This window comes from Pagrus major, chromosome 5 (genome assembly GCF_040436345.1).
Source record: "Pagrus major chromosome 5, Pma_NU_1.0".
NCBI lineage: Eukaryota > Metazoa > Chordata > Actinopteri > Spariformes > Sparidae > Pagrus > Pagrus major.
The window spans coordinates 2,985,257-3,012,188 of NC_133219.1; the positions used below are offsets into that span (position 1 = coordinate 2,985,257).

The 26,932-nt window shown below is 39.8% G+C and overlaps 1 protein-coding gene across 3 annotated transcripts; it reads right to left on the reverse strand.

The window, feature by feature from the left end:
- Positions 1 to 221: 221 nt before the first annotated feature.
- Positions 222 to 25,097, reverse strand: ehmt1a (euchromatic histone-lysine N-methyltransferase 1a). Of its 3 annotated transcripts, none has more exons than XM_073466869.1 (23): positions 25,016 to 25,097; positions 24,319 to 24,702; positions 23,858 to 23,984; positions 23,321 to 23,403; positions 21,354 to 21,576; positions 21,051 to 21,196; positions 20,363 to 20,506; positions 18,442 to 18,752; positions 18,190 to 18,273; positions 18,014 to 18,102; positions 17,768 to 17,874; positions 15,134 to 15,256; positions 13,437 to 13,538; positions 13,249 to 13,353; positions 12,326 to 12,480; positions 9,161 to 9,328; positions 6,819 to 6,963; positions 5,933 to 6,010; positions 5,450 to 5,565; positions 3,846 to 3,932; positions 3,659 to 3,737; positions 840 to 1,015; positions 222 to 728 (listed from the first exon to the last, which is right to left on the reverse strand). In XM_073466869.1, exons 2-23 carry the CDS (start codon positions 24,643 to 24,645, stop codon positions 632 to 634), a joined length of 3,072 nt encoding a protein of 1,023 aa, XP_073322970.1. In that variant the 5' UTR covers positions 24,646 to 24,702; positions 25,016 to 25,097; the 3' UTR covers positions 222 to 631. The 3 variants fall into 3 exon arrangements, with proteins under 3 accessions (XP_073322970.1, XP_073322968.1, XP_073322969.1); XM_073466867.1 differs by having other exon boundaries at positions 24,986 to 25,079; XM_073466868.1 differs by lacking the exon at positions 25,016 to 25,097 and adding an exon at positions 24,863 to 24,955.
- Between the last annotated feature and the right edge of the window lie 1,835 nt (positions 25,098 to 26,932).

Genomic DNA, 26,932 nt, shown 5'->3' on the forward strand with positions numbered 1-26,932 from the left:
TTTGGCAACTTATTATGCTTTTACAAAGTGATGGGGACAAAATCGGTCATTTCAGAAAATGGTGGGGACATGTCCCCAGTGTCCTGAGTGTAAGTGACACCTATGGTTCCTGGATTGGTGTGGAGGAACTTGACTGGACTGCACAAAGCCCTGACGTCAACCTCATCCAACACTTTTGGGATGAACAGTGTGAGCCGACCATAAAAAAACAGACGACAAGATGCTTTAAAAATGTGTTTAATTGCTAGTTTGACATGTAGTAAAAAGCACGTTCATAGACGAGATCAGACTACCAAAAATATCATTTCACTTCATTTTTAGACAAATATAACACTTTGCAGTATTAATGATGAGTCCATGCTAAAATCATTTGATAAGATTCTTTTAACCTGACTGTTGGCTCTTTAAAACTAGTTAAACCCACTGTATTTATACAGTATTTCTGGCTGGTGACGAGCAGCAGTGTTCTTCATATAGAAAAGTAACCTTGTTAGGTGTATAAATAAATCCTGTTGGTGTTTACCTAATAAAGCATCACTCTTTTACGTGGTAGCTGGTTCAGAAGGCAGTGTTTCTGACATTAGAGAGGTCACAGAATGTGTTCAGACAGACACCGGCCATCAGTCAGTTTCTATCTGCTAGCAGCTGAGTGGCGACACTTGACAGAACCACAGTGGCAGCTGAAGAACTTGCTCTTCACCCTCCAGTAATGATCGCCATAGTCAAACCTGGTGAGGAAGAGATGCCATCATTTTAACTTTGTTTTAACATTTTATCTGAAAATAGAACAGGAAAATGAAGACAGTAGACAGAACTGTGGTCGTTTTTCCACCACTCACCCTATCTGGTCTCCAGCTTTGATGGGCCTGCTGGAGAACAAGGCTATCCTGGGGAAGCGTAGATCCTGGTGCATTGTGAACACCCTCACAGCCAGCGCGTTGGGCTCACACAGATGGTTGATGAAGCGTCCGATGTTGCCAAAGAGTCTTGCATCAATACAGTGTACCTCCCCCACCTGCACAGCACGATAACAAAAGAGTCACAGTCACATCTTCTCTTTAGGTTCACCTCGCGATGCCCTTCAATCTGGTCAGGAAGGCTCTACTTCTTAAGGAAACCTAAGAGGGTGAAATTGCAGAGCTGAATTTTCTTTTCACTTTGACAGAGGAGCCATAGAAAGCATCCTCGCAGGAAACATTACAAACTGGCATGGTTCATCACGGCCCAGGACAGGAAGGCTCTATAGCGGGTGATTAAAACCTCCCAGAAAATCACTGGTACCATCTACAGAGCATCAGTGACATCAGTGAAGTGAGACGGCTGCACAGATACTAAAAGACAACAGCCACCCAGCCACAGTCTGTTCTCCTCCACCTTCTGCTGTCTGGCAAGAGAAGCAGAAGTATCCGCTGCCACTATGGAGCAGCTTCATTCTGCAGTCATCCTCAACACCCCACCATAAAAAAAAAATCATCTTTTTTATGTAGAATGACAAATAAATGAACCTTAAAAACCTCTTCATTACTACAGCAAGTACGACAGGGCAATAAACACCAGCAGTGAGACCATCAGGCAGGTTGTAAACAAGCCAACACTTTGTGCAGACTTTCTAAAACTTTATTTAGAGCTCAAAGTGTGAGTGAGAGCACCTGAAATGTCATTGAAGCAGGAAGAGCGCTGTAAACTGTGCTGGATGTTACAACAAAGTCTTTGAGTAGAATTATAGAAATGGGGTATAAAAACCTCACTTTTCTCTTTCAAGTTACTTGGATTAACCTGTCGGTTTGTTGTTATGGTTTTGATAACATTGTTTCAATGACATTCAACTGGGCTCCTATTGTTGCTGGTGTTGGCAGTATTGTTGCTGGCTGATGCAATGTTTCTGGCCTCCATAAAGGAGGCATGACAGAGACAGTTTAAGAACCACGGCCTTAATATATGTAGCCTCACAATACTCTGAATGGGAATACAGGGAATACATAAATAAATACACAGGTTGTGTTTCGTTATGACACTTAAATGAGTCAAAGCTGAGACGGGATTTCAGGATAATTCCTTGAGCCACTCATCCACCCTGCTACAATCAGCAAGCTGTCATCATAAGATCAACAGCAGTGTGCACAACCATGAGAGAGGAAAGACAATACATTACTGAACATACTGAGCAGTGTATGAGAGAGCAACTCTGCAGCACCACCTTTTGACCAATATCAATGTTTGCCTGACAACCCAGTCTGTTAGCTATGACAGATGAATGGTGATAACAATAATCAGTTTTTCTTAATTGCTTTCCATTAACGTATCAGGATGCTGTAAATTAAGCTTATTAGGTTTATATTTAATATGATGTGCTCGGCACATGTATACAAAACCATGTATGGGCACCTTTGGGTGTTGTGATACTGGAATGAAAGAGTATAATAAATTCATTAATGGACGTTTTTGTGCTCTAACAGACCTGATTCAACAGCATCACACAATTTTGGCTGATTTAAATCCATTACACAATACATTAAGCTAGGGATGCACCATATAGATTTTTTCAGCCAGTAATTATAATGATCTGCTCTTCATGGCCAATACAGACAAGATATCCAATATCTTTGGATATTTAGATTTAAAAACATGTAGTTTATTCTCACCTGACACATCATAAGAAAGGCTAAGATGTAGTGAGTAAAGATGGATGATTAAATATTCCTTAACTGTAAAAAAAAACCCAAAACATCTGTATCAGAGTGTGTGGGAGCTGCATGCGTTAAGTCAGTGAAAGCAATTTGCCTTCATATTCTTGGCTCCATTTATATCGGTAAATAGCCAATGATATACATTTCCAAACACTGGGCTGACAACTTACTGGTAAAAGGCATAGGCTATATTTCTGAAACGATATCAGATCATTCAAGTGAAGATTGTTTTCATCAGAATTTTTTTTTTTTTAACCCAGCCCTAAACACCTTGTAAAGAAAATGTCCATGACTCAAGGATCCTTAGGGAAAGCAGAGTCAAACTTTGATTTTCAACACATCTACACTGTATACCTGGCTGTGTCACCTGCTCAGTTTTTTCGGAGGCCCACATGTTGTGTTCAACATTATTGCTGCAATCAATTCAAGCAAAAGGTGGAGCTATTATAAGCATGTAAAATGATGTGGTTGAATGCTGCTGATAGGATCTTCTGTGTATACTTCTATTTCTCAAGGCATGGCTTGAAAATTAAACTTAGAGTTTAATATGGAAAGGAATATTGTGAGATTAATCTATTCCTTCATTTTTTGCATCATATAAACTTTGAAACTAGTTATCTTTGTTACATACCCATGAAACCTATTCATACAAATGTTTTCCTTTTTTGTGCATTTTGATTTTTACTGTAGTCTAATTCTACAAACTGAAACACATTTCTGTGTAAATGAGGAATGATTCTGTTATATATGAGCACTGGTCAATATGGTCACTGGTGACATTTAAAACCTAGATGTGGAAATAGAAACCATCTTGAGCATTCTGTCTGCAAAGAGCTGGACCCTTTAACAGCAGATCATTTTTTTCTCTCCAATCACATAATGACATTGGTAGACACTTTTGTGTGTCTCAGAACCTGCATTCACAGTTACGTAGTCCAACTTAAAAAATTCATGTAAACCAGTTGAGTCACCTTGTTGTCGAGGGTGAAGAGGAAAGAGTCATTCTCCCTTTTGTCGGCCTCTGCATCAGTGATGATCTCCCCGACATACCTGTTGAAACATTAGGGAGGGAAAGAGCTCAGAGTGCAGCTTCTCTTCAATATTTCATGCTGTAAAAAACTGAATACAGCCGTTTCTCTCATGACAGCCTGTCCTCACTCGCAAATGAATGTTCCTTGAGGGATATCCTGCATGGCCCTCACTCCCCAGCCCATCTTCTGTGTCCTGAAGAGCTGCAGCCGAGCTCTGAAAAAACGACAAGGCAATTATCTCATCCAGCAGCTGACAGAATGGCAGGAACATTAAAGCAAAAATGACACTGATTTTATTTGAGAGAACACAGTTTCAAGAAAGAAACTTGGAGAGCTAATCCTTTTCCCAGAACAGAGAACTGAGTCCCTTTTCCTTCAGCCTGGTATAAAACTTGCCACTAATGTCGTCTGCATGTGCATGTGAGCATCAGAGCAGCAAGATGAAAGGGGGATAATGACATGTGGCAATGTGTCCTCATATTTAAAAAAATCACACACACACACACACACACACACACACACACACACACACACACACACTCAACAGTAAATCAAGCATTCAAAATGGATGGAAATGTAATTGCTAGACACATTCAAGGTGTAACTGTATTGGCCTCCTTATGTAACCTTTACCGCTCAAGTGGACATAGTTACACATGTAACTAAGACAGTAAGTGGAAACAGCTAATCACTGCAGTCTGTCCCCTGTGATAGAGCAGCTTAAGTTACACAGCAATTAGCTGTTGTCTCATTAAAGATGCCAGAAAAGCAGCTCCAGCAAATAGGAGACATACAATTGGTCTTTTTCACAGCAGACATTTTGAAATGTTATAATACTGTCTTCTGTTAGAGGGCAACTGACGATTTTTTTCCATTGTTGATGAATTTATTAAATATACTCTCAAGCAATTTGTTGTTTGGTCTATAAAATGTCACAAAATGGTGAAAATTATGGATCAGTGTTTCCCAAAGCTCAAAATGACATCCTCAAATGTCTTGTTTGTCCACAACACTAAGATATTAAGTTTACTGTTACCAGAAAATATTCAACTTCACTTGAACTTTGAGTTGTTTTTTTTCTCTAAAAAACTCAGACTGATTAATCAATTATCAAAACAAGTTAGGGTTTCATTTAACTGTTGTCAAGTCATTGATTAATGGTTGCAGCTCTAGTCTTCTGGTATGGTGTACTGAGCTGTTGTAGTGCTTCAACTGTGGTTCTACTGTGATGCATATGTGACTAAGTGTAACTGGAAGTGTATTAAATCACACTTGGATTTTATCCAGATATAAGACACTTGAAATCACAAGTGTAAATGTGCTCAGTATGTGGTCTCTGGAAGTAGCCCAGTCCCTTGTGTTTTTGCTTTATCTTTGGATATTAAAACTTGATAACAGTGATGGAATAAGAGAGCTGGATCCAGTCAGTCAGGCTGGCTGTACCATATTTATTATATGTTGTTTTTTTTATCAACTTTCATGTGTGATATTATATTTTCTTTGATCATTATTTTAATTGCTTGTTTTTATCCTTTATTCTTTATTATTTTAACTATTAATTTTTTTGCAGTTGGTGTGCATTAGTCTCTAAACCTGTTTTCGTTTTCTTAATATCCCATGTTGGTCTTTTTTCAATCACTTGCAAAGCACCTTTAACTGCATTTTGATTTGTTTGAAAGGTGCTACATAAATAATGTTTGATTGATTGATTGACAAAGTGGAATAGGTCACCTCAGTCCATTCTGGACCACTCGGTTCCTGCAGGTCCTCCAGCAGGAGCAGGCATGGTTACACTCGAACAACACTGGGGGCTCCCGCTGACAGAAGTCCAGGGGTAGTCGACCCTCCTACATATGTATGCACCGAGAGACATGTTACAAACTGCTAACAGGGATAAAACCAGTTTCTGTTCAGGCAAGTTTGTTTGATTCTTTATTTGTAGCTATAAGAATAGAAAAATAATATTAAAGCAAGTAAACGTGTACTCTGATTTGCAAGACAGCAAAATGTGAAACAATAGATACTGTGGTCAGAATTAGACAAGAGTAAACATGCATGTGAGCAAATGGAAGTGACAGAATAAAAAAACAACAGTGGACACTGCACGTGTCATATTGTTAAATGTAAAAGATCCTAAGAAAACATGACAGAATGTATCATCCAGTTTAAATTTATTAGCATTTTGTGTGATTACGAGTGTGTGTCTCAACTTACACTATCATACCAACATCGCAGACTGAGCTGACCACACACACAGGTACTGGATGAGCAGTCATCTGTGCAGCTGCAGTGCTGAAATACACAATCAGTGAGTGATTATAATACCTCTTTCACACTGGACAAAAAAACCCACTAACAGCCGCTTACATTTGGCTTTACTCTCTAATGTAAATGAGTACAATCAGCATTCTCTCCCACGTTAAATGAGTCTGCAGTTTCGATCCGCTGTGATTAAAAAACACAACACCTGGGTGGACACCCTACATTTCACCCCTGGTCAGGCGCGGTGCTATTAGGCGTGCTGAAGTTAATGCTGCTGGCTTGTTAATTCCTGAAATCTGTCTCTGTTCAATCAGTGCTCAAACATTGTTCAGTTGGCGCCGAGTTTAAAAGACTGAAGTAAAAGATATAAAAAATTTGACCAATGCAGCCTTGTCACTGGCTTCCGTGTCACTGAATGAGCCTTGCCAGCTGCCTGATCGGTACTGCACATGTGCAACACCGTCTCACTCCTTAGCAACTTCCATCATCAGCTCCAGGAAAAACAATGTGTCTAATTCAGAATGCTAATGTAGTCTGATGAGGTGTATGATCTGCTGTTTCTGTTTTCTATGTAGAAATGGTCCATTTGTTGGGACTATTTTCAACAATCTTGGCACGGGGATGAAGTTATTTCAGGCTGTGATACACACACAATACTTTGTGATGATACATTCACTGTTGTTTTGACTCTGCACATGGGATGTGTTGACAATAAGAACAAATACAGAATACGAACACACTTATTCTTTCATACACACAGAGATATTTAATGTGTGTCTTGCTGTGCCTTCTTTAGAGCACTGTAATTTTTACTGTTCACAGAAAGCTCAAGTCTCACCTGTAAGTGAGTGATGTCCTTGTCTATGTTCAGTGGGGAGGTGACACAGCTGTCTGGTATGTATTTAAAGCTTTCAGGGCACGGCTCACTGTCGACACCATTAACACAGGTGATAGGCACAGCCTCGTACCCCCGAGAGATGTCCCTAAGAGAAGGAAAAATTATGTTTTAAAAAATATGATTCAAATATGTATGCTAAAAAATATCTGTATATCCATATTTTTCCATATCAAGAGAGGACCACACTAAGTGGTATAGGAGAGCTGACATCTATTTAAGCACCAATTAGAGCTGCAACAAATAATCAAATAGTTGTTTAAGTAATATTTTAAGCAGAAATGACAAATACGTCCTGGTTCCAGCTTCTTGAAAAGGAGGAAAATGAGGCAAGGAAAAGTGAATGAATGTCTTTGGGTTTTTGACTGTTGGGTGGACTAAAACAACAATATGAAAATGTCACTTTGGGCTTTGGGAAATAGCTATGAGCATTTTTTAACAATTTTGTGAAAAAATGTTCAGGTACAAGGTACAAGCTAATTTATTCGTCACCAAGCATCGATTTTATAAACACAGAGTCTACCTCCACAATAAATAACTCTATTGTCAGAAATGCAGTGGTGTATATGGTACAGAGACCGGTGTCCCATTAACTACGTGGGAATAACTCAATAGAAGATCAATCTAATGTCTGTAGCCTAGCTTAGCATAAAGACTGTTAGCAAGGAGGAACAGTGAGCCTGGCTCTGTCCAAAGTGAAAGTTATTCCTACCAACACCTCCAAAGTTCACTGATTTACATGTATCCTGTTTGTTCAGCATGTACACAAACAAAGTAAGGTATAAAGATAGTAAGATAAGTAAAAATAACATTTTGTGGTTAAGGTGATTTTTTGTTGGAACAATTTCTTGGCAAACAGCTGGGTGGGTGCAGCAACTGTGCTGAAATGTTCTGTCCCCCTGCTGGGTCCATCCGGCACCCACAAGCACCATCACACTTCACAAGAAATCAAGAACCAGTCCATACCTGGCCAATGTGTCACAGTTCAATGGTGTACAGATTGTACAGGAATGATACAACACTTGATTTACACTATGAGGGAATGAAGCTGGAAAACAACATAAAATCTACTGCTGTGAGAAACAATGCTTATACACTGTAACAGTCCAGTAGAGAAAACTGCTGTTCTTGCACTGAGAGGCCCTTAAAGCACCCAAAAATAACAATCACTCTGACAAAACACTCCATACAGAGTGACTCTTAGAAAAACAAGAGACATCAACAGATAGAAACAAATGGAAGAGTGAGGGGGTTGGGGATGTTTCCGTAATGAAAGTCTGATATTTAGAAGAGTTAGAGTTAGAAACATCTTAATATACTGTATGAGTCCAAAGTGTTGTTTTGAAATTGCAATTATAACCTTTTTTTTGACTCAAACATAGCTTAACCATGTCATGTGGTGCCCTTTAATTCAATCAGGCGTAATCCAATATCAAACTGGATGACAAACTAACCAACCAACACACAAACCAACAAACAAATAGACAAAAAACCCCTTAACTTCCATTTGAACGCTATCCTCAGATTAAAAACAAGCTAAACTTACATGGTGACCATTGTAAGCATTGTTCTTGCTCAACATCAGCATATTTGTATTGTCACTGTGAGCATGTAAGCATTTTCCTCTTGGAAAAAGGGTTGAATATTTTTCTCAGGAGAAACAGAGCATCAAGGAGAGTGAACAGTGGAATTACTGTACATTCATTGGGTGAACAGAAACAGCACTCCAAGTGAATGTTGCTCTGTGTCTGCTGGATACATATACAGGCAACAACTTGTTTAACACATCAGCCATACCTTTAACAAAGTTGGTACAGTCGCAAAGGTGTCTGATGTTAAGCTTGTTGTGGAGTGTGCGGAATAAAACTGATGAATGCAGCTTTAATTTGGTGCAAAAGTTTTTAAAACCAGACTGAAAACTATCTCATTTAATAAACCTGTCAATCTATTTGGAAATGTATTAAATATTTTGTTTCTAATTCTGTGAAGGTAATAACACTCCCTTAATTACATCCTTTATAATTTAGACACATAAAAACAGCCTTGTTTGTTATTTAGTGTGATCACACTCTATTTTGTTGGTAGAACCAGGTAGAACTGTCTCAGCCACAGAGGAACAGTGCCAATGAAAATGACCAAAACAGAGATGAGAGCAGACAGCGGTGTTATTCAGCATATGTAAATATAGACCTATATGTACATATAATATTAAAAAATAAACATTAATATTATTATACAGCCCAGCCAACACAGTCACACACACACAAAGCAGTATTACTGTCTACCTGCTGAGCAGTTTCTCTCCCTGACAGTCCCTTCCTCTCCTGGCGTCAGTCAGCTTCTTGTTGGTGTTGAGGGCCGTCCACACCTTGGAGCCATAGACACAGCAGTCCGAAACCATTTCTCCCTCCCGGTTTCTCTGATTGACGTCAGCTCCACGAGACAGAAACAACCTGCGGATGGAGGAAGTTTAGGTTAGAAGTCTGTGTACTAGGGTCCAAAAAGTTTTTGACTCACAAAAACAAAAACTGAAAATATGATATACTGGTGTATCAAGGGACTGACCAATATGAGTGCCTTAGAGCTAAAACCAATATCCTGTAGACAATGCAATGTAGTTGATACACTCTATAGCCAAAAGTATGTAGACATTTCAACAAAATTTGCTGACACCTGTACATTGCAGCCATATGTGGGTTTTTTTAAACATTATGAAAAAACAGCAGCCCGCACTTCTCCAAAGCTTTAAAATATATGGCAGGTGCATGGAAGTTGCAGGAATCAACAGTGAACTCATTTACCGCAGACAGTTTGTCTAATGATAAGTCTATTGTTATAAGGAACACAGATAAACTAGGAGCAGTGGTTGTTCAGATTAAGGAGGCTTACAGATCTGAAATTTTGTGCCAACTTGGCAATAATGACTTTTACAGACCCCTAAGCTGTGATCTGACTCCTCAATTTGGATGATCAACTGATACCAAAAATGACTTTGAGTTTATGTTACAGCAACACCCAGCTCACTAAAATTCACAAATCATGCACTGACCCAGTCCCAGGGTGTCCCGTAATTGCAGGTAATCAGTCTGTTATTGAACCAATATCACAATAAATTGATTTACATGTTAAACAATCGGTATATCAGCTTCCATCTTATCTCAGAGACACCGATGACTTCCTCAATAAAATGTCTTCTATCCAGGATCTACAGGAGACATATACTATGTACTATCATCACAAAGAGGGTTTGGAGGCACTTGCCCAATTTTCTACATACAAGAAAGAATCCAACTCCTTCTACTTGTTTCTTGGTGGAACTGACTCAGCTGGTTCTCAACAAGAACTACTTGAAATTTGAAGGAACAGTTTATTAGCCCCTAAACCTCCCTCTAAGAGGCACTCTAAAATCATCATGGCTACCACATTTTCTACTTTATCTAAAGAGATCAGAAAGTGTATTATCCATCATTGGCACATATTATTGAGTGATCCTTTGGTAGGACATGCATTCAAAAAATTGCCCATTTTTGCCCATAAGCGTGCCAAGAATTTAAGGGACACCTTGGTTAAAGGTGATTGTTAGGAACCATCTCAACATTTTTTGTCTAACCTACCAAGTAGAAATTTCCCATGTTTTAACTGTGCCCAGTGTAGCGCCATGATTAGAGGCAATATCTTTTTACATCCACATACCAGTAAAAAGGTCTCTATTAAGAAAATAAAGAGAAATAAATGGGTTGCCTATCTTTTGAAATTACCATGGGTTAGCATGCATAGTTAAAACTAAACGCAAGTTGAAAACTAGGGTTTCTGAACACAAAAGTAACATCAGAAATAAAGAAGAAAAGTCTCCAGTGGCCGGGCTAATTCAATGCAGCTGGCTGCGATGTATGTTCCCTTAGATTCCAAGGCATTGAAATGGTACTTTCTTTTAAAAGAGGTGGTGATAAGGACATGTTTTTATTATAGAGGCAAGCATATTGGATTCACACGTTTCAAACTGAGAGTTCCAAGGGTCTGAACAGAGAACTAATGTTGAACTGTTTTCTATAATCTATTGGGATCCACAGTTTATTATGATGCCATTCTGTGCTGACATGTATGGTTTAAGATAGGTTCATTTGATATTCTAGGAGTCATATCTAGGATATTCTGTTTTTGAATACTTTGATTATTAATAATTGTGTGTGTGAAATGTATCGTTTTTGGACAATTTTGTTGTACAACTGTGTGGGAGAGGTCTTCTTGAGGGTGGGTACTCACAGATGGATTCCATCATCTCTGATAGTTTGATCCTCACCTATTTAGTGTCATGTGAGCTCTGTATTATCATGCTTTTGAAGGCCTACTGCTGAAACGCATTTGTTTCAGCACACAGGTGATGGATGTGGTTGAGGTCTGGGCACTGTGTAGGCCAGTCAATTTGTGTACAGGAGCGCTGCTGTGTTGAAACAGGACAGACACAAACATGTGTCTGTGTCTGCATACTAGTGGCCATATAGTGTACTTTGAGCCAACGTTAAAAAGCTTTTCACTTGAAAAATTATGCAAATCATATCCTTTCGTTTAAAAGGTCAATATCATAACATGCAGAATTACATGGCTGTTTTCATTAGTGTAAACTCACCGGAAGCTAAGAATCATTGTATTTCTCGTTACCTTAGAATGAACGTTTTCTATCCGCAGGGAAAGCGGGTCCTCTTCCAAAGAGTTGCACTGCCATGTTTCTACATAAGCCCAGAACGGATAAACCAAACACTGACTCTAGAGAGGGCTTTTTGTGTTTTAGTGGCCACCATAGGGATTGGATGCAATCTGCAACAACACCACTAGATGCCACAAAATCCAACGCACTGGGTATTTAAAACATTCAAAAAAGCAGCTTTGCAAATTTTTTATGTGGAAGGAAATGATGAGATAAATGATGAAACGGTGTCACTATCAAGGCAACACTTTAGTAGAAGCACTGCAGCGAATAATGAAGCTAGTCTTCATCTTCATTTTTGGTTGCGTGATCAGTCAAAATTAAGCCTTCATAACCCCCAACACACTGCAGGCACGTCACATGATGTACTGTGCTGTAAAACTGTGTCCTTTGGACTGATGGATCACTTTGAAGGCTAGACTTACTGAAGTTATACGAGGATTATTGCTGTGAATTTATTAATTGTTTAGTCTGTAGAATGTAAAGATTAAAAGCTTAGAAGACGTCTTCAGATTGCTTCTTTTGTCTGATCAACAGTCAAAATCCAAAGATTAGCTTAATGATGATAGAGATCTTCAAAGTTGTGTGAAATTCCATTTTTACTGATTTTTAAAATGTGTAACCCCTCTCTGAACATGTGCCCTGGTTGCCTTTCCCCCCCTTATAAAATGTCTTGACCTGCCCCTGTTTGCATAGAATGGTCTGTGTAGCACAAGTGAACTTTGTTCCTAGACTATACACTCACATCACACACTCCAGGTGGTTTTCTCTGGCAGCAACATGAAGAGGTGTGTCACCGTGAACATTGACAGCGTTGAGGTCACATCGGGCTTCCAGTAGAGCCTGGGCGATGTCATCACAGCCTGACAGAGCCGCCCAGTGCAGGCAGACATTCTCTTCCTGAACAAGGAGCAGATAAGAGGGCATTGACACCATGTTCTGATAGAGGCAGAGCAGGCTTCCAACAGTGCAGGTTAGAGAGAGAGAGACAGGCCAGGTTGTCCAATACTGGCACTTTGGGGTGGTGGCAGGCCTTACCCTACAACCAACAGCATTAAGTCTCATACTCAGGTCATCAAATACCAACTATCTTTCTCAAGATCATTATGGTACCTGTAAGAGATGGACGAAGGAATATTAGGTAGTTTGTTGCACTGTTGAGTGCAACAGAGGATGGGCCTGTACAGCAACTTGCATAAAGAAGGCCTAATGCATTTAGGTTTTTGGAATTGTTACATATATATATATATATTTATATTAAGTTAATAAACTTAATAACTTTTTGAAAGATATATCTTACTTACACTAAAAGGCATTATGACATAATAATGATTATCACAATGATACAGTTATGAAAGGCTGTGATATCCTTCAATTTCCTTCCTGTCCTCGTTAGAAATACCTCCAACTTCATCTTCACATAAAAAAGCGAGGTCTTCTTCTTTCCTTCCTCAAAGTGACGGAGCACCCGCTGGCCTCTGGCTCTCCAGTGTAATGTATTTCATTTTCACTCAGTATCGAGGTAAAAAAAATATTATGCATCCCATGAGATCACACTTGACAGAGAGCTGACCCTAATGAGCTGCAAAGCTGTATGAAGTGATAAAACAGAGTGTTGTGGCATGCACGGTACAGTTGTAAAGTGAGCAGCGAGTCGTGTGCACTGACCTTGTCTCTGATGTTAACATCAGCCCCTCTGGACAGAAGCAGGTGGACCAGCTCCTTGTGCTTGTACTCGGTGGCCCAGGTGATGCAAGTCCATCCCCCATCATCCTGCACACACACAAGCTGTAAAACTCCTGCACAGATTTACACTAACACACTACATGAGCTGCAGTTAGTAAATGTGTCTTTACCTGACAGTTGATGTATTTGGATGCCTTGGAAAGTAGATGATGGACTATATCATAATGTCCCAGTTTAGCTGCCAGATGCAGACAGGTGAAACCCATGATATCCTGGGATGACAACACGATTCACAATGAACAACACTGTCCTACTGCCACCACTGTTAAAGTCCAAAAGACAGGGCATTTCATTGGCTTCTGCACTCCATGATTAAAAACTCATGGGTGAAAGAGGACACATAATGAAGGGAAATATGTCCAACAGTTCAGGAATGTTCTGCACTTAATCAGTTCCCACCCTCTAGAGTCTGGTTTAGGCTTAGAGTCTGAGAGGTTAATTAAGATTTGTGCTTTTTATAAAATGATCAGTTAATAACAGTCTGCCTCCTCCCCAGGGTAATCACATGCTTATGAGGATTCTCTCATCTCTCTCCTTCTACCATGACTGATATCTGACATATAATGCACTGAAGTATTGGTGCTTGCATCAACTATATTATAGTAGAAGCTCAGTTTTGTCATGTAAAAATGTATCCATTTATTGGGGGGAAATCAGCCTAATCAACTAAATCATTAGTTTGTTTTCATTATGTTTTATTTGAATTCATTCAGATTAAGGCACTAAGATTTCACAGGAAACAGCACGCTCGATAGGTAATTCTTGTCAGTTCTGTGGCGGGACTACCAGTGCGGCACTGGAGGACAGCCGAGAACTGGCACTCTTGTCATCCAGCTGACTGACGTTGCCAGGGCCACGAAAAAAATCTTTTATTATTTCTTAACTGTATCTTCAATGGGTTGTCTGGTGTTAATGTGTTGTACTTGTGTTGGTTTGTAAAAACAACCAGCCAACAGCAGAGCTGATGCAGCAGATTATGAACCAAATCAGAAGTATGAAAAACAAAGAGTTATTTGTTTTGTTTGTATCACATTCATTATATATATATATATATATATATATATATATATATATATATATATATATATATATATATATATAGATAGATAGATAGATAGATAGATAGATAGATATATAGATAGATAGATAGATAGATAGATAGATAGATAGATATTCATTCATTTAAATTTTCTGACTTTGGATTCTCAATTTAATATCAAATGAATGAATGGACCTTTCACATCTAATGTGGTAGATTAATGGTTCCTTCTGACCAAACCAGAGATGGTGATTGCTAAAACAGTACATCTAATATGTAAACAGGAGGCCCAGGTTTAAAAATACCAGAATTCCCCTTTAACTAGTCTTTCTGCAGGTTGAGCTGGTGCAGATTTTCTGGAGGGGCCTTTTACATTTCACAAAATTCATTGAAGCCTTGTTTTGCCAACTAGTCCAGACCAAGTGGGACCAAATTCTTGACAAAATGTTGGTGTCAGGTCTGTGTGGAACCAAACAGGACTGAAGTGGATGTAGTTGCTGCACTGTATCTATTCCACTGCCTCACTATGTCACTATAGTCTGCTGCTACATCATCATTCACTAACACTATCTATCTGTTTTTCAGAGGGTCAACATATTATCAATGCAATGATTTTAAAAAATAGCAGTAGAAATAGACTGAACAGTGGCAGCAGCTGAGACTGGACTGAGTGATGTATGCAGAAGCAGAATTTGACACATGCACACGTCAGGCTGTTAGGACAAGTTGAATGAGATGATCCAACAAACTAAGTGCAAGCTGACCCACCTTGTGGCTGACAGATGCTCCAGCTCTCAGCAGGTACTTCACTGTGTCTAGGTGGTTGCTTTCACAGGCTGCCATCAGTGGTGTTCTCTGCTCCTCATCGAACATGTCCAGGTTGGCTCCAGCCTGTGCGCGCACACATACACACAGCATCCCGACATCATTAACTAAGACACTGACATCACAGAACAGGATTTTTGGGTGCTGTTAACATTTTGGTTACAGGTGATGACAGCTAACACCCAACATGCAGCACCGCCTACTGCAGATTTCAAACAAGTAATTCATTTCACTCACTCTAGACTAAAAAGAACCTATATCCTTAGTTCAGGTAAGGATATGGGTTGGATAACTTTACATTAATGTTCATTTATAGAATTTACACTTTAAAAAACATATTTAGCATATGACACTTAAACCTAAAATCCTAAAAACAATTGAGGAATTTGTTTGACTGTATTGACATTGTAATGATTGTTATCTCAGTATGGTACCTTTAAAAGGAACTTTTAGGGTGTCACTATTTCCAAAGGTAGAAAGTGCAAACGTGCAAAAAGTCAAAGCATGGTAAATACATTTCAAAGCCTCAGTATCCTTCTGTTGGATCTGGGTCTGTATTTATCAAGCATCTCCTTCCAGGAAACTGAACCTAGTGCTACAAACAAACCAATCAACAGAAAGCATAATGTATCTTCTCTACCACTGTTCACTTCACCTTTCAACTGCACCTGTCAACGTATGCGTCCTTCAACCATAGTTTTTGTTTTCTGTCTGCTCAAGCTGCAAGCTGTGTCGCTCTCTCACTGTCCTCTCTCGATAGGACAGTTTCCTTGTATCATGTTTTCTGTCAATTAAATTTGTAAACTGTGATTTTGTTGTTCTGTTCTGTACATGCGATATCTATTGCATGTCTGTCTATCCTGGGAGAGGGATCCCTCCTCTGTGGCTCTTCTTGAGGTTTCTACCATCTTTTTTCCCCTGTTAAAAGGTTTTTTTTGTCAATATGGCAAGTTTTTCCTTACTCGAATCAAGGGGCTACATAAAGAAAATTGATTTGGTTTGAGTTAATTCAATAATGTCACCCACTGTTGGGAAATATGACTTTACAATAGCCATTTTCACACAGAGATGCCGCATTATCTCCGCAGCAGCGGTTCGCCAATTCTCCGCCGTTGGTTGTTCACACAGAGCCGAGCAGCTCCGGCGTAAAAGACGAACCAGAGTATAATTCACACAGAAAGCCAGCGCCGCGGCTCCAAAAGAGGCGTGACGATACATGTCATGATGATGACATCTGTGTGTTTTTTTCAATGCTTTCCCCCAGTGTCCACCTGTTAATCTAAACATGTACCCGCTGACTGTTTATAATCATATGGATGCTGTTATAATGTGTTGTGATTAAGATCCTGACCCACCAAACATCCTGGAAACTGAAAAAGTTAAGTTTTTCTCTAAATTACATAATTACATAATCACCTCAATAAATAGGACCCTGTCTTTCACTCGCGGGGAGGGTTGCTGTTTTCTGGGGGAAAGTTCAAGGAAGTCTCGGTCGGGAGGGCAAACACTTGGTGAGTTAAAGTTTTTTGCCGGGGACAGACACTGTTTTTCGTGCAGAAATGTGACAAAGAGTCGGTAGCACAGACAGGAGGACCGACAGGAGGACAGACACTTCTCCACATATAACTGCGGTATTTTTTTCCTCTTATAAGTTGCCAAAGACACAACCAGTTACTACTTTACTGTTGTTTGGTCCTGTTAAGTTGCTTTGTGTGACATTTCTCTTTATTTTGTTGAGTGAAGGGTCTGGGGGGGCAGAGGAGAGAGTCAGGTACTGAGCCAGACCTTAAAGGTCTAAAAGGAATGAACACCTCCAGTCACATCAGATTCTCCTCTGATCCAGAGTTGAGAGCTCAGACATTGCCTTATTAATTTTGGGAATAAAAGTGGATTTATCTTCACTCCTGTTTATCATCTTGACTGCAGCAGTGAGGTGACCTTCATTGTTGAGTGTTTATGTTCTGTAATGTTTACTGCTGAAATATTGACATTAGTAACACAAGGTGAAAATTGCACTCCTGAAGAAAATTCATCAGAGTTGACTCAGGCACAAACTTCACAGACAAGTTTATATTCATTTTACTTTGAGTCTCATTCCCGGATTTCCTTGCTCACTCTCTGACTCTCTCTTGGAAGTTATGGGGCCAGGTGACCAAATGAAACACACTGGTCGTTTGAGTAAACTTTTGGATTTCTCTGGTTTGAACATTGTTGAAAACATTTGGGATAATGTAAGAATCCAACTCAACAAAATATATAACAAATATCTAATTGTTTAAATGTATCTTCAATATCACTATGCCATCTATTATTGTGAATAGATAAATAAATTAATTCAATAAAGGCATTAAACCATAACTTAAATTCATTCATCTTGATTCATTGTTGCTTAAAGTACAAAGCTATATCTTTACTGTTGCTGTGACATTTTTCCTGAATTAAGAAAGTTGATAAGTTGCTTGTAATCCAAGGCTAAAAGTAGACCCAAAGCTGTGTCACTGAGAATCTTTGGCCAACAACATCTGATTTTCTACAGCCCCTGAGGTGCAGCCTGTAGTAAAGCCACAGTCTCCTCACCTGGACCAACATGTGGCAGACCTCATGGTGACCCTCAGCAGCCGCTGCATGAAGAGGGGTGCGTCTGTTTTGGCCCTCCATCAAAAAGTTGGGGTCCTTCCCATCAACTGCAATGTACAAAGTTTGGTGTATCACTGTGAAAATACAAATACTAAAAACATAAACAGAGTTATTGCAACTGAAGTATATAAGTATAAGTAAGTAAGTAAGTAAGTAAGTATATCTAACATAGGTAACTTGGGTTACCTAGAAGATGAATGACCTTCTGGAGCTCTCCTTGTTTTGCAGAGATGTACAGTTGTCTGGTGGGGTACTTCACTTTCTTTGGTTTTAGGCTAAAAAGAATAAAGGTCTCGATCAATTATTTATATCAAAGTGCAGACCATGCACGGTTTGTCAAAACATTTCATGGTTAATCTTACTTCTCATCATCCAGTGCCATCAGGATGCTCTCCAGAGACTCCTTAGGTAGTCTGTCTGCAGCACACACAGCCTCGACCTTTAACCTGGAGACAGAAAGCAAGCGGAAAGACTTTTATTTGGACCAAGTTGTAATAAATTGGAATTATCATGTAATAGTTGATTAGTTGAAAGTGATTTCAAGAAGTAAATGGTGTCTTCATATTTTCTCCATGAGAAGATGAGATGACATAAGAAGCATAGTCCTGAGTTACCTGCTAGGGCTCTCGTCCTCTCTGCTCCTCTGTGGTTCACTGGTCTTCTTAGCTCGGAGTACCTGTGGAACAGCAGGTGTGGTTGGTACAGACGGCAGTGTGGCCACAGTGGGCACAGCTGGTAGTGATGGTCCAGGATTTGATCTTGGTACGGAGGGCGACTGATCAGCCTTCAGCACTGTGACCTCCTTTGCCCCGCTGGCATCCTCTCCACAGTGAGGGCAAAACTTGAGATCTTTCAAGATGGAGGCACAGTCCCGGTGGAAGCGGTGGGAGATGCTGCCGTACGGTCTGCACTCCATGAAGGTGCCCTGTGGGACGGACCAGGAAAACAATGGGGTTTGGGCAAATTTGTATTTGTACTACTATAACTTAACCTTTACCACAATTCATCCACTACTGTTAGCTGGTTCAACCATATAGCCATTACGTTTATCTGACTATCTCAACTTTTCATTTATTACTTTTAGTTTTCTATTTTAAACCTGCAGTGTGAAACTTTCTGGCAGTAAGAGTAATTACACAAACACTGTTGACATGCCTATGACACCACAGGCTCCTGCATACTCCTTGCTCTATCATTACAGTGGCTCCAAAACTTAGCTCTGGCAAACCGATCTTTGCTATGTAACATAAAATGCATCACTACTGGTGTACCAGCGCAGAATAATAGCCACAGTTTCCAGATTTTAAAACTCTGGTAGACTGAAATACAGAGATTTATCTGGCAGTTATAGGTCCATCAGTATTGTTTGAACTCGTTGGCAAGGGCTTGAACGTAGCAGACAGATCATTAATATGTAAAAGTCACACACTGCAGAATTAACCATTCATCCATGACTTATAGCTAGCTATTTAAACCTCCTATCTGTTACTTTTACCAATTGCAACAATTCATCCATCAGTTTCTCCATTAGTTTTTCCTGTGTGTTTGGGGTAACAGGTTACAAAGTAATGTGAGTGAGAAGTTACTTTCTTGTTGTAACAAGTATCATGTTAGTTTTGCAATTCAAGTAAACTGTTATTTTGTTACATTTTCAAATACATAATCCATTACAGTGAGAATTCCATCATATTTCCCTGTTTCTTTTGTTGCTACATCAACAAAGAAGAAATTCCCAGATGCATTTGCACCTTTTCTTTTTCCGTCCCGCTTTGGCAAGCAGTATGCACAGATTGTAGGCCTTAGAATATGCTACATGTCGGTAGAGTCAATACATTTAAAGTACGTCCTCTGGACAATATACACCGATCAGCCACAACAATAAAAAAACACCTGCTTAATATTATATAATATTAATAAAACAGTTCAGACTCAAGACAGATACAAGACTTCTGGGGGTGTCCTGTGGTGTCTACACATAACACAAAAGTACTCTTAACGAGTTACTTCTCTCAGTAGGTAATGCTGTAACACAACAAGTTACTTTTTAATGCCAGTAATCTCATAATGTAACAAGTTACTTTCCAAAGTAACGGTGCCCAACACCAGATACAGATACTCCTTGTTGGGAACCATGTCTTTAGAGTATGAGTGAGGATGAAGAGGGAAGAGAGAAAGGCAGGAGAAGAAGCAGGAGATAGAGAGAGAAAATAAGGACGTGGAGATGAGGGAGACAGACGTGGAAATAAGTAAGAAAGAAGAGACTGAAAGATTAGAAAAATAGAGAGGTTTAGAAGAAGGAGGCAGAGAACATAGAGCAGGCAAAGGAGAAGAAGGAGAGGAGACAATGAAGGTGAAGCAAAAACTATACACTGCAGAAGGAAAGAGGAGAAGAGGAAAGAGATGATGATATTATAACAATATTCCTCAATAACTGTGTGAAATCTGACCACATCTTTCTTTAAGTACAGTATAGTGCTAATGTCAGGCCTCATTGTTTCTCCAGTGTCAGTGTCAGTGTGCTTTGTCTTCCCTCACCGCCCTGCAGAAGAGTCCACAGCCAGGGCAGCACTGGTGCTTAACCATGCCGGCCCGGTGGTCCTCACACAGAACCAGCAGATGGACCGTGTTGGAGGGTCGCATCATTTCATGCTTCATCACTCGCCTTTGGCAACGACTCAGCTGTGAAGAGAAAATCAAGTAGGCATTCACAAAAATAACCTCCCACACATTCCCGAACAATAAAACCAACAGTGTTCTAATAAAGTTGGTGCTTTGGGACCCCTAACAACCTTACTCAGCATAAGATTTTAAATATATTCTAATCTGATCATATCCTTCAAGTTTTCATTGTTTTACTTACAGAGCTATTTATGGATTCCAAATGATATGCAGGTTTAGTTTATGGGTCACTTTGAACACCAACCCCCCTAAAAAGGGCTTTAAAGAGCAATTTCACACTAAATCACACAGGGCTGCTTGCTCTCTGTGGAGTAGTGTTGATTAACCGAGGGTGGTTAACTTGGTTAACTCAGCTCCAGTGTGTAAAAAATGTTCTCTTGTCAAAACCTTTTTTCTTGTTGTTAATTCACAAACACAGGAGAGAAAACTATTTCCGTCAGCCTAAGAAAATGAATCACCAAAGTTTTTTTTTTACTTGCCTCTCAGGGCTTCCATGGATTTCTAATATGAGGCCAAACTCAAAGAGTTACACAAGTGTTTTTACCATTCCATCTGTGCTTTCCATGGCCATGCACATCTGATCCAGCGTAGACAGGCTTCCTCCACTGTGAGGAGTCTCCATACGACAGCAGCACAGTGGTAACTCCTCAGCCAGGTCTGTTTCTGTCACCTCAGCATCCCCTGCCACACCTGCACACACATATCCCATCATTTCACTAGACATCGCATCAAGAAACGGATCTGTGTGGGCTTTGAAAATTCTTTAGAAGAAAAGGGGTGATAATGAGTTATGTGAGCTTAGATAACGCTTAATAAGGCAAATCAGTAAGTGAGATGCTGTTATCACCAGACAGGGGAGGTGACAGCAGCTCTTCCTGAGCTTTCAGGTCCAGACAGTCCAAAGTCAGCTCTGTGTATTCAACATGGCTGCCCTCTCCAGGTTCCCCCTCCATCAGTGAGTCGTTTCTGGCGACTGGAGGCTCGGCGGCCTTAACAGTCTCTGGTAGAATCAGTGATTTCTCATCTGCTGCAGCCTGGTTCTTCTCCACAGTGGCCTCTGGCTCCTCCTTCTGATTGAAAAAGGAATAACATGTATATGCATGGGTCATTCCATGCTAACACACAATGAATATCAACACTCTCATTTCCTAAAGCTTCAAGCAAATTAAAATAATCCCTCTTGGGGAAATCTAAAGTCATAATAAAAAAGTGGGTTTGTCAGCTCTGAAGCTATATTTAGTAAGATCTGTGGCTCTCAATTTTTTACTCAGGACCAATTAATTTATGGATGTGACAGAACTAGATTGATCCTTCACCGAAACAAAATTTGGTTGCCACAAAGTGATAAATAGTGGAGATTTTCATTGATTCATTGATCATTTTCATTGGTTAAAAAAAAAAAAAAAAAGACTTCCTGTTATTAATTTGATTACTGTAATCATTCAGCAACAACTATTTAAATGAATGAATGTTGCCAAGTTGCTTTATGGTCTCTTGGATGCTCAGGACAAATTTCAACCCAATCCAATGAAAAATTAGTGATTGGTGAGTTTCAGAATACATATACAAGGAATCAGGGGCCAAACTTCAAAAATTCATAACTTAAAAAGTATTTGGAAAGCAGCTATATAGACTTTGCACGGTCCAATGAATTCAATAGAAATTTCAACAGGAATGTTTTGGAGAAAATCCATGACATGAACTGGGAAAAGTTCTTGATTTGGGGTGAGTTGGCATGTAATGACCCATTAGTATTCCATGCACAAACATATTTGGAACCAACATCTGAAGTTATCTAGACTCATCAAGACTTGTAGAGTGTCATTTTTAAAATACACATAACACAGACAAGAAAGCACACATGTAACTCATTTAAGCATCACACACAGCAAATGACTAACAGGACAGGCAGGACTTTACAGAGGAAGATAAGAAATGAAGTGCTGTAGAAAGCTACTGTTAATAACTTTTGGTTCTTTTGTCACATGTTGTTTTGCAATTTCTGGTGCTCTTCTGTTGACAAAAAGAGGGAATTCAGACCTGGTATTCCCATCCGCCCTGAGCATTAAGAGCAGTTTTCAAATTGTTATGTTGACAAAAGTTTTGCTAGAAAATATGAACAATCCCATTTAAGAACCCCTGTAGGGTTACTTTCAGCCTAGAGAATCCAGCATCAGTTCAACAGCATGAAAACAACATGTCACTAATGCTAAGGTACCATATAGCTTATACGCCCACATAGTGAGCTCCTCTGGGTTAGTGACAGTGGGCTGGTAGGAGGTTAACTTTAAAGAGGTCATATTATGCTAATTTTCAGGTTCATACTTGAATTTTGGGGTCCTAGTAGAATAGGTTTACATACTTTAATTTTCAAAAACACATAATGTTTCTCATATGTTGCATTGCTGCAGCATCCTTTTACACACTGTGTCTTGAACGCTCTATTTTAGCTACGGAGTGAGACATCTTGCCTATGTTCAATCTTAACAGGCAGGATGTAGTCAATCAGAGGCAGAGAAGGGAAGGTCATGCCGAGCAAGGTAGTGTGATCTAAAATAATGCGTATATATTTTATAATAAGTATATAAAAATATATATTTATATAACACCTGTAACATAGTGACAAACATAAGTTACAAAATTAAAGGTTCGACTCCAAACCAGGTGTTTTAGGCAGTGCAGGAACAGTGCAATAGCATAACTTTTTCACTTTGCAGACCTTTTACATGCACAAAATTGCTTCATAACACAATAAAGTAAAGGCAAAAACCCCAAAAGTAGACTATGACACTTTAAACAAATAATTAGACCTGCCTTCTCCTGCTGTTTAAGGGCCTTGACCTTCTTCTTGGGGACCAGGTTATACATTCCCATCTTCCTCTTCTTCCTCTTCACAGCTAAGAAGAGCACACAGTGAGGTTAGATGGAGGCCAGAAGTCATCACAAGAAAATAACCTTGGAGAATACATGTTTCATCAAGGCCAAGGTTTGCACTGATTATCACTGCATGAAAAAACTCTTATTACAGAAATAATGATTTTATTAATCAATGTAACGCTGACATTAAAGGTCTGTTACTCTCAGCAATACTCCTATTATAATCAAACAATGGAAGTTTAGTAAGTAATCAAAAAGATGTATGTGTTTTTAATACATAAACTCAGTCAATAAGAAATATACTTTTAATAATATATTCTTTAAATTATCCTCCTTAGATTAACAAATAGGAGGACGGTGATTGCGATTAACACACAGAACAGGGTGAAACGTTTACCTACAACCTGTTTCTCCTCAGGTATCTTTAAAAGTTAATAAAAACAATAAAATTAGCAAAACTGAGGATCAACGGACCTGACTGAGGTTTGGAGACATCTCTCATCTCTTTGCCTTTCTGACTGTGACGAAGCACCACGTTAGCTGCTGGTCCAGACTTCAGTGATTCTGTCTGGCCCGACCTTGGTTCCTTCCTGCCAGGAGGCTTTGGAGGCAAAAAGAACACAGTTAGGGATGCACATTTTTAGCAATCTCTTTAAACAATAGCTGGATGTCTCACTAATCGATTATTGGTTAATCATTAATAATATATGAAATATGTATAGATTTTCAGGTTTCTGTCCTCCTCTATGACAGTAAACTGGATATCTTTGGCTTTTGGACAAAACAAGACATCTGAGGACGTCATCTTGGGCTTTGGGAAACACTCATTGACATTTTTTACCATTTTCTGACATTTTACAGATTTATCATGACACTGAAACTGTAGTTGGATTTTTGTAAACAGTATATCCATGTATCTTGATTAGGGGACTTGCCTGTGCTGTAGCTGCTGTTGTGGTCGGTACAGAGCCTGGTTTGGGAGAATGCTCCACTGAGCTCCAGGCTGCAGCAGTCAGCCTCTCTCTGACGGGTGGAGCAGGCAGCCCACCCGGTGTGCCCTGTAACAGGCTACCAGCAGATGCCAGCGGTTTCCCAGAAGCTGCTCCTGGTCGTTTGCTGCGGAGAGCTCCATCACTGCTGGCTATGGGAGAGCTGTGGAAGGGGGTTATCTTTACTTTGGGCCTTTGACCACTCTGTGCAGCTTGTCCCTTGGCACCCACGGGCGTCCCAGAGGAGGGACTGGAGACTCCACTGTGATCCATTCTATCCTGAGGGGCTGATGGCTGAAATCAGTCAGTCTGAGAAGACCTCAGCAGCACCTGAGAAGTTTACACAAGTTTTACTCCACTCATCAAAACATCACGTCTTAGTCTCAAAGTCAATAACTACGTGACCAACTCTTTCTTTGCTCAACAGTAAGTGCATCTTCGCAACATTCCACATGTGAAGCAATGAATAGTGCACCAGAAGGAAAGTTACCCCATCTTTTCATGACAATGAGGCTAAAACAAGGAAGAAAGGCAGAAGTAAGCTCGGGCCGGCGGAGCGGCGGTGTAAACATGGAGTCATGTGAGACAAACAGGACGGAAACAGCTCACAAACCGAAAGTTACAACAAGGCCGTGGCGAAAACCTTGAAGCAGCACAGTTTCATCCTTCCAACTCCAGTCGATAGTTGAGTGACTCCGGGCGGACATGGGGAGGGATGAGACCGGAAGACAAGAGTTTCCACTTCCGCTCTCCGACACTCGAGCACGTGACGCGCTGCGTGCTTCTTTGTTTGTGACGGACACAGAAAGATTTAACAGATGAGCTGGTCCTGGCTGCTGAATACAGCAGGACACTGCTCGCTGGGTTCATCGTTTTATACCAGTGTCAGCGGAGAGGATTGGTAAAACTTTAAAGATTGCGATAGGAATGTTTTCGCGGGTTAAATAATGGGATTAAAGCGAAAACGGAAATGGGCAGCAGTGAATCCTCTTGATGCTCCCTGATTTGGCAGATGATGTGTTCATCTGTGTATTTATGTTCTTACTTGTTCATCTATCTATATGAAATAAAGGCTGTCATTGAAAACAAAACCTGAACTAACAAGGAGACATTCGCATGAAACATTGGTATTTCAAAAAAGTTGTTTTGGCACTGAAAAAATGACAAAACACAGGCATACAAATAATTTCATTTTCTCTTCATATTTCTTTGGATTTGTATGTGTTTTTCAATGACAATCTTCTGATTTTTCCTCCATGACTAGCTGGGACTGTATATTAACATTACACGGCCAGTTTTGTAGAGATAGCTGGAGAGTCATTTTCTATCTCATCTTTTGTTACTTGTGTAAAAAACAACAACTAGGAAATCATGAGCTGTAAAGGGCGAGAAGCTGACAGGCTGCTGCTTTAAAGTAAATGTGAGTGTCTTGGAGCCTTCTTGGATTGTGTTTATTGTAACTGAGTAAGCAAGAAAAACCTGGTGCTTTTGAAATTAGAAGTTTATTTCCAAGCAATTGCTTAAACTGTCTAATTTACAGGAAATTATATTAAACTTATGTCTATATGATTTTTGCTTAAAGTTTGTTTCTGTTTGACTGACCATGTGGCTCACATGGCTACTGTACATTACATCTTACAAGGCAAAGGTTATCTTAAACTTTTAAACATCTGGCACTTAATGATACAGTCAGATACACGCCATGGCCCTTATTGCCACTAAGGGGCCCAGCCAGAGGAGAAAAGAGCTGCCTACTATAAATAATGTTTAATACAAAAATTTAAATATCTAAGAAATATTAAAATATCTTTAAAAAACAAAACACTTTATTTCAATGTATATATATTTATTAATTCATTTTTAAACACAGAAGGTTGGCTATACTTTTCATATTAGGGAAAATATGAAAATATGAATAGATAAGCTAAAATATAACTAAATTAATAATCACGTGGCATTTAAGTAATTTTATTTGTTTACCAAATATCAAACTGTGTGTTTGGGGGAATGTAGTCTGCCCACAGTAGTCTGTCCATTCAATCCAGCCCTTCTTGTCAAAATTCATCGTTACAATTCCAAACTAGTGATGTTTAATCATCTAATCTTTTATTTTAAAAAATAAAAAACAGAACCAAAACAATGTAGAGGGACTGAGTAACATTTATGCATTCTGGTCACGTTGTGACAGCCAGGCTGTCCACGCCCTCCTGTCCGCCTCCTCGGTGCGCTGTGCGGCGCCGATTCGCCCTGGCATTGATGGCGCCAGTTTTTTAAATCTCCACCTCTGCCGCTGTGCGGTGGGTTGACAGAGAGTACTATGCTATCGATGGCGTCGGAGCTCCTATGCTCAGTAGCTAACAGTCAGCCGAAAATCCTCACCGCATCATCTGCAGTCTCCCCGCATCTCCTCCCGTTAATAGTGAGCCGTAAAACCTCACGGATTATCTGGCGATAGCGATCAGAACAGGATCACTCCTCCACCGGCAACATCCGCAGCATCAGCTGTTTCCTGGAACCCCGCATCTCCTCCCGGAGCGGATTCCCCCCCCCGACAGATACA

Excerpts from the sequence above, each read along its gene's own strand:
- ehmt1a (XM_073466869.1), bottom strand. The coding sequence starts at position 24,645 with ATGGATCACAGTGGAGTCTCCAGTCCCTCCTCTGGGACGCCCGTGGGT. Across the intron at positions 17,875-18,013 it reads GAAGGTCATTCATCTTCTAG|TTGATGGGAAGGACCCCAAC; the intron begins GTAACCCAAGTT and ends TGTACATTGCAG. Across the intron at positions 1,016-3,658 it reads TCTTCACCCTCGACAACAAG|GTGGGGGAGGTACACTGTAT; the intron begins GTGACTCAACTG and ends CGTGCTGTGCAG.